General features: G+C 32.0%; 1 protein-coding gene across 4 annotated transcripts in view; it reads right to left on the bottom strand.

The window, feature by feature from the left end:
- Window positions 1-11,943: 11,943 nt before the first annotated feature.
- LOC145256493 (E3 ubiquitin-protein ligase UBR2-like) overlaps window positions 11,944-18,450 on the bottom strand; it is a 262,146-nt gene continuing 255,639 nt past the window's right edge. For all 4 annotated transcript variants that reach the window (XM_080115440.1, XM_080115442.1, XM_080115441.1 and 1 more), the window contains exons 46-47: window positions 16,709-16,810; window positions 11,944-12,801 (exon numbers count right to left, since the gene is read on the bottom strand). In XM_080115440.1, the coding sequence (XP_079971566.1) occupies window positions 12,660-12,801; window positions 16,709-16,810 (244 nt within the window). In that variant the 3' untranslated portion in view covers window positions 11,944-12,659. The remainder of the gene's footprint in view (window positions 12,802-16,708; window positions 16,811-18,450) is intronic.

The following is an 18,450-nucleotide window of genomic DNA, read 5'->3' as shown; positions in this document are numbered from 1 at the left end:
ACACCTGATAGTAACTTGCACGTCTAAAAAGCCACTGTTAACCGAAGCATAGAGTATTGCTGCCAAATCTAAGCTCGTGCATCGGCTACGTCTGCCCCTATAATACAAGGTTCAAAACAAAAAAAAAATCTCCAATCTTTCATTAAGTTTTCTATCATTAACTGAGCTCCAACAAACAAGTACTTTAATGAAATGTGCTCTGACGAACTTATACCACTTAACCCTCCTCGACTTAAATACTTCTAACTAACCTGACAAGCAGCAAAAATACCACCCCTTCACTATCAAGGTCACTACATGCCAGAAAGCCTTCTCCTCTAATAGTTTCTTTGGATTGCTAAACTTTGGAATTTACTCCATGTTCCCTGACTGTATTAACATGCCAAAGTTTCTTTAAACAAGTTTTTTTTCAGTTTTCTGATACCTGGCAGAGGTAACACCTGGGCCTTCTTGGCCCGGGATTAAAATGTACATTGTAATTTTAGCTTGAATAAAGAATTTAATATCTCAAAATGTAGTATCTGTTCCGGCAGATGCTGCACTAAAGACCATATGTTGGGGCAACCCCACATACCAAACCATTGCTCTTGTAGCAATCAGTTTTGGTCAATGTAGGCTAAACCCTTCATACCAATTGTCACCATCCAGTTCCCCTCCCTATCACTCTTCACATTAAAAAAATGGCCTTATGCCTAATGTGCTCAGTGGGGAGCAAATAAATAACTACTTACCGGAGGTATTCTGATACAAAATTTATCTAAAAAACACCCCTAGACACAAACTACATATGTGTGAAATTTCAAAAAAATAAATAAAAAATAAAAATCGGCTCAGCCGTTTCAGAGTTCATAAAGAACAAACTCACATACAAAATAAAATACCATAGGTTTACAACAACGGATGGCACATACAAATTTATTATGTTTACACTATTAGCTATTACCTTATTTGACTACAGAACGATATTTTAGACACCTTAATTTGTAATATTGAAACATTACATTTATTTCTAGGAGCGACATCATCATCATAACCTACAGAGGAAGTAGTTCCAATCCTCTTATGACCCCATTCTTCACTGCGTGAATTTATACTTTTTCCTACTTTCCAGTGTTTATGCTATCATTAACTGATTACTGAATTCATACACATCTCATACTCTTACCACTTTTCATCTACAGAATTAATGTCTCTCTTTCCATATACACTGGTATTCGATTGGCTGAACTCTAAGCATTCCTACATTCTAGATTAATGGTATCAACCTCAAAACCAAACACTCCCTTGCATTTCAATATGGCCTCTTCCGATTACATACATATGAAAGAGAAACCTCCTGGCTTATTACTAATTGAATTAAACACACCAACAACGCATTACACATGTATTTACACATTAAAAAAAAAACCTTGCTATATGTGTGCGTACCATTAAAATAATATGCTGCATAAACTTCTGCATGCGTGTGCATACACACATACACATGTGTGCGTTTGTGTGTGTGTGTGTGTGCCATAACACTTAAGCCGTGTAAACTCGAACACACGTGTTTGTGTTACAGATGTGTGTGTGCGTTTTTTTCTTGTGCGTGTTTTCTTTGTGTATGTGCGTGCGTGACAGTGTTTTCTTTGTACATATCTATTCATTATGTTAACATGAACATACAGCATCAGAGCAGATACTACACTTACAGCCTTGGCCCAAAAACCAACTTATTATATTTACTGTTTTGAAGATGCTAGTAAATAAAATCTATTATATAAATTTCACTTGTCTGTTTGAACGTATGTATGGATGTTTGTATGTCTGCCTAAAACTTTTCTCAGTGGTATCGAACTGGATCGAAACCAGTACTGTCTGAAAGAGCGATATCTCGGCTGAATAATATGCGAGAATTTAAAAAAAAAAAAAGGCCAATTATTTCCTGTAGAAATACACATTCGCAATGAGAGAGGGTAGCAAAATATTGTTCCTTCATGACAATTTAGCCAAACATGCATGCACGAAAAACGTTCTTTCTTGAATTTGTTTAAATAGAAAATAAATAATATAATGATGTTATTTTGCTGACATGATCATGGAGTAATGGTTAACGTGACAGCATCGTTATCTTAAGGTTTCACATTTGCGCCGACATAAATGACATTTTTTTTTATTTTTAAAGTTAGGGTTATTTATGCCATTTTTTTTACGTTCACTTATTCTTTATTTTCCCATTTTTTATTTTTCTATCACGTTCGCTATTTTTTTTTTTTTTTTTTCCGAGTTTTTAAAAGTTTTAACATTTTTTATCGTTTTGATTTCCCACCTCCCTCCCCACGCACACACCTCATCTGAGCGACGCCGGCTACCCCCGCTAGTATATTAATAAAATGGAAACGATTTTTCACTGAAATTTTTGACATTAAAAAATAAAACACTTCCTATGCACAATGTTTACACTCATCACTTACAATTACAACTAAAGTGTGTTTCTAGTTCACAATACATACATTTTCTCCCTGTTTAATAATTCATTTTTTTATCTGAATAGACATACTCTCTCAAATACATAATCTGAGAGAGTATAGCAAAGGCTTTTTACTTCAATGCAATTCACTTCTCTTCTTTAACACCAAATCACTGCTTCCTTATAGTAATAGGTTAACTTTTCTGCATGTAACTGCCTTATTACTTTTTTATATATTACTATTCACCACATAATTCATCAGCTTACACTTTCGTTTAATAACCCCCTCCCTGATTCTTTGTGGTTTAATGGAATAACAGGTTAAGCCGAACCTAGCAGTTCACAATACATATTAAGATTGCATATACTTACTTTTAAGAATAGCAGATCATAAAAACAAACAAACAAAAAAAACCCACCTCAATTAGCACCAAAATGGCTGACTTCACATACAAATACCATGAAAACAAACTGTTTTTACATAGTCTTGTTAAATTGACTTCCTTTACTTCAATTTCGAAACAAGAAAAACTTACAAATCATCCTTGTCCATACATAGACGTGACTTAATAGAAGTTCTAACATTTACATATAGACTTATAGTCTTCAGTTGTACAATTTGAGACAAACCCCAACTATTATACAGTGACCGGTGTGGTAGTCCAAACAAATCAAAAGGATATCTATCCGATCTCTTCACTTCCTTAGGAACATACAATGATTTTAAGCGACTACAGATAATTTTAGAAATTTGCGACTTATTTCAATCATACTTGATCGAGTGGACCTATAACAACACTGACCCCTTCAAAATAAAATTTTAAAAATACAAACAAAATACTATATTATTAGATAAAAATAGGAAATACGAAACGTGATGATTTTAGGCACCTACAAATAACCTTACAAATTTTCAACTTTTTGTTCAATCAGATTTGATCAAGTGCATCTATAATAACACTGAACAATTCAAACCAAAGTAAAAAAAAAAAAAATAAATAAATAAAAAACAAAAAATGCAATGCTATTTTATTATGTCACGAAACTAAAATAGGAAATACGGAAAAGACAAAATCTGGAACATGCTACCTTTTTGGATTTTCAAGTTAATTTTGATTTTTTTTTTTTTTTTTATGGTATTTGGGTTTTTTACTTTGTTATAAGCATAAAAAACGTTAGGAAGAATTCTTATAAAGGAGACGTTATCTTATTAAGAGTTAGAGTTACACAAAATCTTTTTTACAGAAAAATGTTTTAAACCAAATTAAAACTCCAAAAAGCTAGGTAGAAGAGTAACTCATCTTGCCTTTGGTAACATTTATTTGTTATATATTTGTTTTTTTTTTTTTTTCATCACTTTTTCATTTTGCCTGTTTTGTTTTGTTAGGTAAAAGTATAATTTTAAGAATGGCTTTCTAAATCGTAACATTATTTCAGGATGGTACATAATGAATAAGGAGGGAAGGATTTTTTTATTTGAAACAGAACAAAAAATGTCTTCTGACCGCTAACTGACCATGAAATGGGTGTTCCTTTTATATAAGAACTAGCAGGGCTACCCGGCGTTGCTCGGGACCGTATAAACAATGAAAAAACAAAAGCAGATATTGAACATATGTTTTATTCTTAGGGGAGAGGAATCTTTCATCTCAAGTTTTAGCGTTACAAACAAACATTTGTCTTTTATATATATAGATAATGACAGGTTTTTTGAGGGCCCCCCTCGAAGATAACTGATCAGTTGACCAACTTCTAGTGGTCCGTTTGACGTGAAATTTCGATATTTGTCATCCGGGTGATGGGGCTTCGATATGATATCAAATTTGTCAAGTTTGGTTCCGTCTTTCAAAAGTTTTAGCGTTACAAACAAACATACATACACACAGACGTTTGGCTTTTATATATATAGAAGAAGTAATCCCCCCACTGTAAAATCTTAAATATTTATCTTTTTTTTTTTTATTCCTTCTTTGCCCATATTTTTTTTTTTAAGGTTGTTGAAACGTAATAGCCAATTAACTTGATAAGATTGTCAAAATTTATCTTTTTTGTTAAAATTTTCAAATTAACTTAATTTTTAACAGTAGTTGTGCTTATTAAAATTGTTAGATGAAAGTACAGAATGGGTAATTATGCTTCCGCCTTCCCCATGTTCAGAATGGTTTTTAAATAACACTAGCGAGGGGTACCTGGCGTTGCCCGGGTGTTTTTCGGGGTATGTAAAAAAAAATCCCCGAAAATGTGAAAAAAAAAAAAAAAAAACGAAGCCTTCACAATGCGCAGTTGGAAAATAGTAAAGTGTTAAAAAAAAAAAAAAAAAAAAACACAGGTGCGCGTTTTTGATTGACGTGACGGCGATAGGTATTCAGCAGTAAGCATTTTGTGTGGGACAGTTTTGAATGAGGGGAATAAATCGGTTTGAAAAAAAATAAATAAATAAACAAATATATTAACATCTAACTGAAGTTTCATAGTATCACTAATCAGTCTCCAACGAACCTAAATCAAAAAGGACAACTGGAAGAATAAAATATGTATACATGTGATTTTTGCATTTGTTTTTTTAATTTTCCTCTACAGACATGCAAGAAATAAATAGACATCCTCACAAAATTCATAAATGTTTAAAATTTCTGCTCCCTTCGTCATTGACCAGGATACAAAATTGTCAGAAGTAAAAGTAGGAGTTATTCGTATTTTATACTAATTGGCATTTTGTCATGTTTCAGCTATCAATATGACAATCCTAGATTGTTAAGTAACAAACCATAATAATGTATGCCATCGACCAAACATTTTTTGGTTTTAGAAGATTCATTATATTGAGGTATGAAAGGTTGCCTTAATGTTCACTTGCTGCAAATCTTGGAATTTAATTTTCAAAGTAAATGGAAGGATTGTACAATTAATAGTAAAAAAAAAATCATTTTAGGCCGATCAGGACTTTGATAGCAATCTTTATTATTACTGATAATAAAGGTGTCTATTTATTGCATGTCTGTATATTATTTCTTTTTTTCAGAAACTATGCAGTATGAAAGATATAATCATAGTCAACTGGTCAATTGAGGAAAGGAAACATTTTTTTCATTTTTTGTTTTACTAATTCAACATTTGAGAAGTAGACGAAGAATCTTGATTGAACACTCAAATATCTATGTATTTCATAGAAATTAAGTGTTAACCCCACAAAGGGGTTCCTTGATTTGAGAACTTGTTGAAGTAAAATGCAAACAAAAAGTGCATGTATGAAACGATGGGAAGAGGAATATCTACTAAAAGTTAACTTTAAAATATTGGTTTTAAATCAATTTACTTTTTTATTTGTTAATCTAAATTAGGTATTATTAAATGGAAACCAGTTTTAAATTCTACACATAAATGGATAAATCATTATTAATTTGATCAATTTATGGGTTTGAAACTAAATTGTTATCAACCCTAACACTCAATAATATTAACTGACAGGAAATATCGATAGCTCATTGTAAGATATAAATTGTTTCCAGAAAAGGCGAGATGGATGAAAGCATGTCATCAAATAACAAATGTTAGCCATAGAAAGGGGCTCCTTGATTGAGAACTTACACTGAAGTATAATAAAAAAAAAAAAAAAAAAGAATTAAAAAATTAAAAAACAAAAAAAAAACTTTTGAGTAGTTGTAATTCCTGTTGCAATCATCAACAAACTGATGCTTTGGCAGAGAAAACATTGCATAAATTTTCCAAAAGCTTTCATCACTGAAAACTTAAGCTGTGGGTTAATTTTCTGATTAATTTGCTTTTATATTTATTTCCATTAAAAAAGCCAATGCATCTCGCTTTATCTTAAATCCAGAAAAATGAGTGAAATTAAACTGCCTTTGTTCCGAGTCATCCATAAAAAAAACCCCCAAAAAACGCTGAAATACATAGAGACCACTCAAGGACGTCTCTGAAAACGCTGCTGCTGCTGTTGTTGCAACAGCATTTATCCTGGTCGGGTTACAACGGCTTTTTTCAACTTTTTTTCACTTTTCAAACAAGGCACAATGCCACTAAGTTGTAAGGGGCTGTCATATGGGACCAGATTTGCAGGGATACTATGTAGGGAGTGGAGTAGAGAGATGTTTGTTCACATTACATTTGCATGTCAGTACAGTCAGGGAAGCAGGAGCCTGGGAGGGAATTTCAAAGTCTAGCAGTTCAAGGGAAGAAGCTATTTGAGTAGGAGGCTTTATGGCATCTAGGGATCTCAAGAGTGAAGGGGTGGGATTTTGCTGCTTGTGTGGTTTGTTGAGGGTATTTATGTTGAGGAGGTACTAGTGCTTTGAGTTCATCCAAGCACTTAACATTAAAGTACTTGTAAAACAAGTACAGGGATGCCACATTTCGTCGATGAGACAGAAGTTGGAGTTTGGCCGCTAGTATGGGACCTATTAGGTTTGTGACTTTTTTTTTTTTAACCCTATTTAGGAGCAAGAGACTAGTGGCAAATGAAACAGCTCAGATGCGACAGCAGTATTCCATGCATGGGCGAATAATGGCTTCATAGAGCTACAGGATACTCTCAGGTGCAAGTAAACTTCTAACACGGTAGAAAGAGCCCAACTTCCTCGTAGCAGCTTTGGCAATTACCTCAGTGTATTTGCTCCAATTCATGTTGCTTGTAAAAGTTAAGTCTAGCAGCTTTCAGATAGTGTATCATTAGCCATGGAAATCAGGGGCTGAGAAGGTTTCTTGTAAATTATTAAAGGAAATAAACTTAGTCTTGGCAGCATTGAATGTTACCATCTAGTTTCAGACCCATTCCACTACAGACTGGAGTCTTCCTCCAGAGTTTTAACAATTTCCTTAAATATGTATTCATGCATTTTCTTTTCAAGTCTGTTATAGAGCATAGTATCATCAGCAAACATATCCATCTCAGAAGCAATTTTATCAGGGAGGTCGTTTATGAATATCAGGAATAACAATAATGGTCCGAGGATTGACACCTGTGGCACACCCGCACTAATATGTTGTTCGGATGTACAACCATCAAGGACAATCTAGATTTATCGCTTTTCTAAGATTTGATTAGGTTATGAGTATACGTCCAGTAATACCATATGATTTAATTTTGATAAGACCATCGTGCTTTAATTTTGAGAAGACCATTGTGCCAAACTCAAAGCCTTAGATATGTCTAGAGCTACTGACCTAGCACCTTCTGTCTTATCCAGTGCATTGTATAGCCTGTACCGCATCTTCATTTATGGCATCACAGTATGACAGTGATCCTAAAGTGAGGTTGCATGAAATGGCCAGCTAATCACGATTCTATCATCAAAAGGGGCAGCCATCTGTAGACTTGAAAGTTCAGTCAAGGATTTCATGAGGTAATGCCGTTAATGTGCTTGGCCATAGACAGAATATGGCAGATCTAAAGGAATCCTAAAAAAAAAAAAAAAAACACTAATGGTTAGATGCAGTTTCTGTGGTGATCATTGACAAATGGATGAGTCGACAAAGAGAATATGGTATAAAATTTCAAAAAGGTGTCGGCAATTGAAATCAGTGGTTATTTTTGGTCCTTCTTTCGCTGTGCCTGTTGGATAATCTGCAACATTCAGAATTGTCACAACAGGGAAGAACTGAGGACTCTTCCGTTGAATAAATTCTTACAATGCAAATAGGATTCAAGCTAGTTTTTTTTTTTATCTGTACTCTTCATATGTGTGCACAAATTTCTCTGCTCCGACATTTTCCAAAAAATGTTGAAAATCGACCCACCTTAATATACATAGCCACAAATAACTTCAACTAAATCTATTAACATCTAATTTTCTATCAGCTATTTTAAAGTTCTCTAGTTTTAAAATTAAATTTTGGTCAAAGCTGTATTTTTCATCAAAATTGCTGTCTCTCGCTCTGTTGTTGATACCATCTTTGTTTTTCTTTGTGCTTTGATAAGTCAAATTAACAATAAATTCAAAGTTTCCATATTTTAAATTATACAGGTCGGTAGAAAATTAAATCTTAATAAATTTGGTGAAAGTTATTAGTTGTAACATTTCGGGGTGGGGGGGGGGTCAGCTGCTAGATTACGTAATTGTCATCAAGTCTTATAATCTGTTCAGTTCAAAAACAAATCAGTTTTTAATTTTTACTTATTTAATATCATCAAAAGTTTCTGGCATGTTTGTGATGGCTGCATTAAACTACAGCCATATAAAACCATGTTTCAACATCTAGGTGCTTTATGGAGCCATTTTTGGACACTTTTCCAGGGATTTTCTAATATTGATAAAAAATATACAAGTTTTTAAACAAAAAAAAGCACAAAAGCTAAAAAAAAGAGCAAAAAAGCACAAAAAAGGGGAAAAAAGCACAAGAACAGTTTAAAAAATGCAAAAACAGATGAGAAAATTTAACTATACTGGAATAGTTAACTCTCAAAACTGCTTCCAAATTTTTATTAACTAGTTTTGCATGATTTTCCAAGCGATAATAGAGCAAATTAATTTACCATATTAATTTTAGATTTTTTTTTTTATTGTTTTTATTTTGCAAATATTAATCTGTGCATGTGATTATTTTGCAAATATTAATTTGTTGCCACGAGGATTAGTGATAGGACACAAGAGGATATTTTTTTGTATTGATACAAGTAAATAAAACTGAAATTGAAATATATTACAAATTAAGCATTCATTTTTTTAATGATTGCTCCTTTTTTCTTTCTAGCATAATTCTGGTTGGTTATTAAACTTGCCCTATAAAAGGCACATGGCAAGCCCTCTTCCCCTTCCAACACAATTGTCATGGGATTGTGCAGTCGTGAAAAACAATCATAAGCAGCAAATAATTCAATCGTTCAAGATTGAGGCCTGAAATTTCTTGTTAGTCTTCTTTTCAGGGCAACGCATTAGCTAATATAGAAAAAAAAAAAAAGTCTTTTACTATGGCATCTGAGGAATATCTGAGGAAATTCTCCTTCACTACAAAAAAAAAAAATTATTAATCTGTCACGGTTGGAAAAATCAGACAAAACTAGTTGATAAAATTATATAGTCATTTTGGGAGCTAACTATTTCAATATAATGGGAAATTTAATTTATAAAAAAAAAAAAAAAACTTTCCAAATTAGGTATTTTTCAAAGTCACAGAAGCCCCTATAAATATTTTAATACAAAAACCATGGCAGCAATCTTTAACATGCGACATTGAAAAAGTCAGATAGATTAACTAGTTTTTTTAATTGAAATACAGAGATTCTTAGTTTAGAATTATTTATGCAAAAAAAAAGCACTATTTAAAGAATAAGTTGATTATTTGACCTTTTTTTTTTTACTTTAGAGTGGCAAAATGTCATAAGGAAGATAAATTATCTCAAACTAAATTTTAGATTTTTTATTTTAATACTTGATTTTATTCAGAAACACAAGGATTTCTTTTGAAATAAAAACATTTTTATTGGCTAGTCCAAAACCAAAAAACTTTGGAAGAAAAGGAAAAGCACTGTAATTTTATTGTGAGAGAATTAATAGAAAATGAAGTACATGTTGCAGCTTCGCTACATAATTCAGCCATTGCATTTTTAGCATGGTTTTCTTCTGCTGCTTTCCCTGAACTTTTTATCAATAAAAATATTTGATTCTTGTCCAGAATTCAAACTAATTAAAAAAATATATACAAAATATTTATGATGTATGTACTCATCACAAAACGAAAATGTCATTAAAAAAAAAAAAAAAAAAAAAATGTAAATTGATCAAGTAATTTTTTAGAAAATCAAATTTTATGAGAAAGCAAAACATTGTTTTGATTTTCCATATAAAATCAAGAGAGACAACTCAATTTGAATTATTGAAATTTTAAAAGCAGTCTTGTAATGAATTATACTATTAACTAAAAATCGTAAAAAAATGCTTGATCAATTTGTGATTTTTGGAATATGACATCTTCATTCTGTGACAGGTGTATACATCAAAGATTTTTTTCTATATTTTTGTTTCTTTAATTAGGTTGAATGTTTCCTAATTTTCATTTCAAAATAAACAAAAAAATCTTTGTTTTTCTAAATAAAAATGGCTTCAAAAATATCTTTAAAATAAATGCTGGAGTAATCTAAAAACAAAAGTTGAAACAAATTATCTCCCTTAATGTAAAATCACTAAATAAAGTAAAAAGTGAGTAGTTGCTTTTTTTTTTTTTTTTTCAAAGAGAAAAATTGTAAAAAGGTTTTTATGTTTTTTCCTTTTTCAAAAAGTTTATCTCATTGTAAAAACTACAAAAAACTACCGACGCCAGATAACAAAACAAAAATATGCCACGTTGCCTTGCCATTCTGTCAACAACTAACTGCCAACCTTTGTATCCTGAAAATGCATTTAAGGAACCAGGAAGAACGTATAGCACCATCCACATCTTCCCAGTTCTGCCATTGGTGGTCTTTCAAACCAGCACATTTCTGGTAAAAAGATTGCATACTGACATGACATGGTAAAAATAGTATAAATTACAAAAAATGATTGAGGACATGTGCTAGACATATTTTTTAAACAAAAAAGTTATCCACAATTATGCTTGGTTTAAAAACGACTATGAATTTAATCAAATTAAAAGCAGTTTGTTTGCACAATTCTTCCACATTAAAAAAGAATAAAATTAAATTTTGATAAATTTTATTTTTACGTGTAATTATCTTTCTGCTGGATCATTTTGCGTAATTTTTGGAATTTATACTAAATTATTACTGATAATAAAGGTGTCTATTTATTGCATGTCTGTATATTATTTCTTTTTTTCAGAAACTATGCAGTATGAAAGATATAATCATAGTCAACTGGTCAATTGAGGAAAGGAAAAATTTTTTCATTTTTTGTTTTACTAATTCAACGTTTGAGAAGTAGACGAAGAATCTTGATTGAACACTCAAATATCTATGTATTTCATAGAAATTAAGCGTTAACCCCACAAAGGGGTTCCTTGATTTGAGAACTTGTTGAAGTAAAATGCAAACAAAAAGTGCATGTATGAAACGATGGGAAGAGGAGTATCTACTAAAAGTTAACTTTAAAATATTGGTTTTAAATCAATTTATTTTTTTTTTGTTAATCTAAATTAGGTATTATTAAATGGAAACCAGTTTTAAATTCTATACATAAATGGATAAATCATTAATTTAATCAATTTATGGGTTTGAAACTAAATTGTTATCAACCCTAACTCTCAATAATATTAACTGACAGGCAATATCGATAGCTCATTGTAAGGACACATGAGATAAATTGGTTCGAGAAAAGGCGAGATGGATGAAAGCATGTCATCAAATAACAAATGTTAGCCACAGAATTTTGGAATTTTTGGAATTTATACTAAATTCACTATGACATGTAAGTATGTAATAATGTTTTCACCTGAAATGTGTTGGTTTGAAAAAAAAAAAAAAATCACTAATGTAAACAAGCACCCCGCATATTATTCAAAGTAAATATGAAAAAAAAGAAAAAAAAAAAAAAAAGAAAAAATTAAAAAATTTTTTTTTAATTATTTCTCAGCAAAGCAGATACAACATAAGTTTTATGTTAGTCTTCCAATAAAAGGTTCACAGAGAATTAGTCGGATTTTACTTTCTCTTTGGGAGGGAAGTTTTTTTTTTTCTTTAAAGTTTGTTTTATTTGGTTTGTACAACAAGTACAAGGCAAACAAAGTATCCGAGCTGATCGAAGAGTCCACACTTCTCCGTCCAACTTTGTTTTTTTTTCTTACTGCGTTCTTTTTCTCGGATCTTTACTGCCAGATTTTTTTTTTCTTAATCTTCCCGAGAGAGATAAGATTGAACGGCTGACCGTTTTCCTCCCCCAGGGTTGTGTCTCTACCTGTATGTACGTGTGTTTAGAGTTTGTATGCATGCGCGAGTGTGCGTATTATTTGGTGGTAGGAGGTCAGAGCAGACATACTCGTAACAAAGTCGTACAGAAGTGATATGAAATGTACAAGAGTTCTTTTAAAAAGTGCCAACAATAATAACAGCCCCGCTTTTTTTCCCCTCCTTTAGAACAGGAAGTAACGGAGACACTTCCCACTCCCCCTCCATCATCATAAATGCAATCACACGATTTGCAAGAAACAGGACAAGGCGTGGCGGTGACATGATGGAGAGAGAGAGAGAACGGATAACTCCGATAGCAACAAAAAAACAAAAAACAAAAAAAATTAAAAACAAGAAGAAAAAAATGCGTAATCATAAATTCCACCATTCGTAGCTGCTGAGACTGTTGCTGGATTCCAAGTTGTGAACGATAGTTTCGGGAATTTCGTGCTGGAACCAACAACGATGCAACTGTTTGTAGCGTTCCTCACTAAGGCGCAACGGATTGCCTCTTCTATAAATAAAAGTGAAAACAAAGCAGAAAATAGTCACAAATTAGGAATGAATCATTTCTTTTGAAGTTTAAAATTTATTTTAAATAAATCCTAAAAATAATTAAAATGGTTTTTATCCAGAATTTCACACACACACACACACACACATATATATATATATTACATATATAAAGATCAAGAAAATTTTTATAAACTCGTGACAAAGCAAAACTATCTGCTGTCTAATCACCGGAATGTAACAGTTGGTTCTATTGCTCACAAATTATTATATGGTTCTTGCCCTACTGCAATGCTTAAATACTGTCTACGGCTGAACAAACCAAACCTGTGACGATATACATTCACATTAGATCCTCTGCATAATCACATCAATATTTGCTCAGAGATGGATCGGCAATCTCCTTTTGCATAGTGTTCTGCAGTCCTGAACATGCTGCCTCAGAATTATGTGAATGAACATGTATCACTGTCACATTTACAAAGTTTTGTATTGGCTATCATGATATTCCTTAGTTTTATGCATTCCTATTCCTAATGGTTTTATGATTACAGCCTAAAAAAAAAAAAATATTCCAAAACTCATGTAAATTGAAAAAATAGTTTTATTTTTATAAATATTTTATGAGTAACAAAAGAGCAGATGTTTCATCTACCATTTTCAAATAAATTTAAACAAAAAACAAAAGGAAGCAACTCAATAATTCAAACTTGCAAGGTGTTTTGTTGTAATGTCTATGAATTCCCATTAATTGCTTAAAAATGATTTTATTTAAAAATAAAATGATTGGGTCAATTCACATGACTTCTAGAATATATTTTCTATACATACAAAAAACAATGTTAAAATTAGAAATGGATCATTTTTTTTCAAGTTTCAAAAATCTACCCTAAATAAATCCTAAAAACAATTGAAATCTATATTAATGGGTTGGTTTAAAAGATCTATACAAGCAACCCACAACGTCTTTTTTATACGTATGTGAAGGAAGGCAAGTAAATTTAAAATTGAAACATTTTTATTCATTACTGAATAAAAAACAAACTTGTTCATTAAAATACTCAATATTTGCTCGTTACCAAATATACGGAAATGTAAAAACGAAAATCCAACATGGCGACCTGTTTTTGCCCATCATGTCAATAGTTGCTTCTGGTTTGCATATATCTAAATGAATAAACACAAAAGTTGAGCCCATTTTTCACTCTAATGGTAAAAGCACCTTATTTAATTCCAACTTTAAAGAATAGATGTACCATCTCTTATATTTTATTCATGTATATGTGATTTCAGTTGCAAACTAATTTGCATATTGGTGTGGAAAAGGGACATTTTATTAATTAACTAAAAATTTTTTTAATTCAATGATTGCTTGGATTTTAATGTAAGAAATAATTTTGTTTCGCAATATTGTTTTTTTTTTTTTTTATGGATAAATATTTAGCATCTATGTTCAAATGTTCCTTTCTTTAGAAGAACAGACTGGATTTTCAACAAGTCGATAATCTATTCCTAAATGACACATGAAAAAGCAAATTGATTTGTTTTTCTTTTCCTTTCGCTAAGATCACAGTTAAAAAGATAACATTTTGGTGATGTTGATACAAATGTTAATGTTTATATAAATAAGATTCTTTCATGTTTACAATAAATTTATGAATAAAATGTTTATTAATTCAGTATTTCAAGTATTTGTGAAGCAATAGCAAGCCAGCAAAACTTACTAGTACACATAAATATTAATTAAAATGGAAAAACTACTTTAAAGCATCTTTTAAGAATTTACATTTGAAAATAGGTAAAAAGCTTTAAACGTTTTTAAACTAATGAAAACAAGTTAAGATCATGAAGAAAAAAAACATTACTAAATATGTAACAAAAATGTGTAAGGAAAGTCCTTTTAAAAAAAAGAATTACTGCGCCCTCTGTAGATGTATAAGGAAAAATTCAAGATGGCGCCCGACTCTCTCTTTAACACGGTAAGTTCAGGAAAAGATGTTATAAATGTTGCAGCAATTCAATAACCATTATACACCGGTTCTGCATGGAATCCAACTGGCAAGGTGCCTAGACGGACGCGAACGGTTCCTCAGACCGGACCCAACAACGGTAAAATATCCTCACATGGCACGAGAAGCAACAGCCACACGATTCCCCGGCCAACTCAATCGTCGCTCTCCCCACGTCTTTCTCCTCACCCACTTTTATCGTCGTTCTAGGCCGGCTAAATTTGCATATTGCGAGAATTCATGTGACTTTGCGAGACCTCATACTTTACAAAAGACGGCGGCCGCCATCTTGGTCTTTCTTTTCTATTTTTGGTCGGTAACGCTGAGCTGGTCTCGAGGTAAGTCTTTTCCCCTCGTCCGTCTCTCCCATGTACCCACACAACACGCAAACATGCAGGCGCTTATCTCCTGGATGCACGTTACTAAATATTCTAATAGAAGATATTATTCGCCCAAGCTGTTTGGTCTGCCAGGTGACAGGATGAGGGAGGAAAAAAGTAAAAGCGAGATGCAATTTTGTAGATGGTATTTTTGTTTTGTAGTTAATTTTTTTTTTTTTGCGCACATGCCAGTAATTTGTATGTGAGATGACATTAATTAAAAAGATGAATCAGTGAGAAAAAGAACTCGAGTTCAAGACAGTCAAGAAAAAATCAGAGACAGCAATTTACGTTGAAAAAAGTTTTTAATGAATTCTGAGATTTGTCTGTTTGTTTTTGAATGCTGTTTTGTTCTTTGCGTGCAAGTTTACGATCAGTTGGGACTGAGAGAGAAGGAAAGAAAAGACTGCTGCAACCTAGAAGAATAAGCGAACGTTTCATTGTGGGAGAAACACAAATTTAACATCGTTTGTTCTCAAAAGAATTTAAGTGACTAAAATAGGAATTGTCGGGGAGGGGGGAATCATTCAGTCATGAAAAACTATAGAAAATTTTTCAAATGTAAAAATACAATAACACCTCCACATTTATAATCAGCTTCTGAGGAAGGATATTTTATGAAAAAATTTCGAAATAAGAAATACTTTTAATAAAAATATATTGGCATCTTATTTGTGTTTCCCAAGGTTTTGGCTTTTTTCAAATTTTTATATATTCAAAAATCATTTCTGAATTTTTGAGATGAGGATTGATTATTCGTATTATATGAATTCTTCAGACTACTGTTCTCATCTTGAGTGTTATTTTCACAATGCAAGAACCCATGGCGTAATGGATAAAGTACTTGATAAAATTCAGTGGTAAAGTTACTCTTCTAGAAGTTGAAGGTTTGATCCTAAAAATACAAGTGTAGGACTTCCACCCAGTCACAACTTATGAAACGAGAGCATGCTACCCACTCCCTTCTTGATTAAATAAAGGATTCTGGTCAACTTCTCGAGTTCAACAAGATACACTTGAAGATCGGACGTTCGCTAAAACATGATAATAAATGAGAACTGTAGTCGGAAGAATTGAAACATAAAATTCAAAATTTACACAAACCAAAAAAATATTTTGAAATCGATATTTCTAAAAAAACAGAAATAACTAGTTATTTGCCCTTACATTGTTTTGTGGCAAGGCAGGCCAGCATATTAACATGCGAAATACAGTGACTTGCAATACAGGCCAGCATATTAACTGCTAAGTTTAAATACTCATGCGAAATACAGTGACTTGCAACTCTGTTCAAGTAGAAGATGTCATCCAATGTGTACCAAGAAGTCCAGAGCTTTAGTATCAATAATCATGATCAAACACGTTTAATAGTTGGTTGAAATGTTGTTTTGTGCTCAAGAAAATGAGAAAATGATTTTAATACAAGATAAATTGTTTGCGAGAAATAACAAATAATGAACGGCCTTCAACTCGTAAATTCCTCCAATTTCCAATGTTATTGCTTATGTTGCTGACTTACTTGAGCAGTTGGTCAGGCTCTCCATAAGCATCGAGGTAGGGTGCTGTCTGGAAACAGCCTTTATTCTGGCCGGCTAGCAAGAAAATCTGGCAGTCACGGATTCTGGAAAACAAACAAAAAATACAAAGTAGCTTTTTTTTTTTTTTTTTAATACATTGGAGAGGAGGGGGCATAAGTAAAAATGTCTGTGTCTTCATGTTGACTTATCAAGGATGTGTGCTGATGTCGGTTCCATACGGGATTGTTGGAAAGAACTCTTTATTGGGAGCTCTTTTGGGTATGTCGTTGTCATACTAATGTTAAGAGAATTTGTAGAAGCTCTTAGAAGCACCATTAATAAGATTAAAAACTTTAAATAAAAGGGGTTGAAACCAGTGTTATAGTTCACACATTTTATTAAAAGTAAAAAAAAATATTTTCTTTTTATATATTTGAAAGGTTTCTTCCTAATTTTGGATAATTAAATATCCATCATCAGATATGAGGAGACAGACATTTTGCTTACAAGAAAATAAAAAAATAAACCTTACTTGTCTGATAGAGCTTTTACTATCCAAAATCGAAACAAATCGAAACAAATCGAAACAAATCAAAACATTTCAAAACAAATCAAAACATTTCAAAACAAATCAAAACATTTCAAAACAAATCAAAACATTTCAAAACAAATCAAAACATTTCAAAACAAATCAAAACATTTCAAACAAACGGAAGAAAAAAAAAAAAAAAAAGAAAAAAATCGATTTTTTTCTTTTTTTTTTTTTAAATATTTGCACCATAACGTGGTTTAAAAACAATTTAAAGTTTTTAATTTTTAATAATGGTGCTTCAAAGAAGTTTTGCCAATTCTATTACCTATAAAACAGATAACTTGTGAATTTATGTCTCTGAACTCATTATTTTGCTTGGGTTTATCATATAATGTTTCTCTCGTTCTGTCACATTTAATTATAAACCTAAAAACTAAACCTGTTTCATTCCAAAAATACTTTGCTCAAATTGGAACCCTTAAAAGGGCTCAACAAATACTCTTAAAAAGGAAAGTGAAGGAGAAATCTTCTATTATATAAATCTCAAATGTTGGTTTGTTTGTGTTTGGATGTTCACTAAAAACTTTTGTCAGCAGCATTGGACCAGGTCGAAACCGGTACCATCTGAAAGAGCAATACCTTGGAATACCGTGAAAATTAGGATTAATTCTGTGGTGGTCAACTGAACTATTTCTTGCAAGGGGCGGGGGTCCACTTTTCGCGTTGCAATTTTTGCAAGTCATGCATGCATAGCAAACTGAAAGTATGTTTAAAAATGTTATTTTGCAGCATCATGACATCATAAGTCGTCGTGACCATGACAGCTAGCGCATTAGCTTTTTTCCCCATTTTTTTTCTTTCGGATTTCAGGTCCAAACCCAGCTGCCAAGGCTTTTAATATGTGAAAATTAGAAAAAAAAGATTCATTCTGTGGCAGTCAACTGGACCACTTTTTGGAAGGGGGGGGGGGCGTTTTTTGCGTTTTTTTTTTTTTTGCAAGTCATGCACGCTTATTAAACTTAAACTATGTTTAAATGGTAAACAGCTAATGATTGTTTTCTGTTTCATTATATAGATGTGTCCAGATTTGTATTTGTGATTTTTCCAGCAGTAAGTTGGTTTAAGCACTAACACTGCATTAAGTGGCTTTCATTAGTAGCTTTGGTAATTTAAACTTTTTCATTTATGAATGGCTAAAATCTTTTTTTAATA

Source organism: Euprymna scolopes, chromosome 32 (assembly GCF_053919585.1).
Source record: "Euprymna scolopes isolate OS-2025 chromosome 32, ASM5391958v1, whole genome shotgun sequence".
Lineage (NCBI taxonomy): Eukaryota > Metazoa > Mollusca > Cephalopoda > Sepiida > Sepiolidae > Euprymna > Euprymna scolopes.
This window is presented reverse-complemented; position numbering and strand designations above follow the sequence as displayed.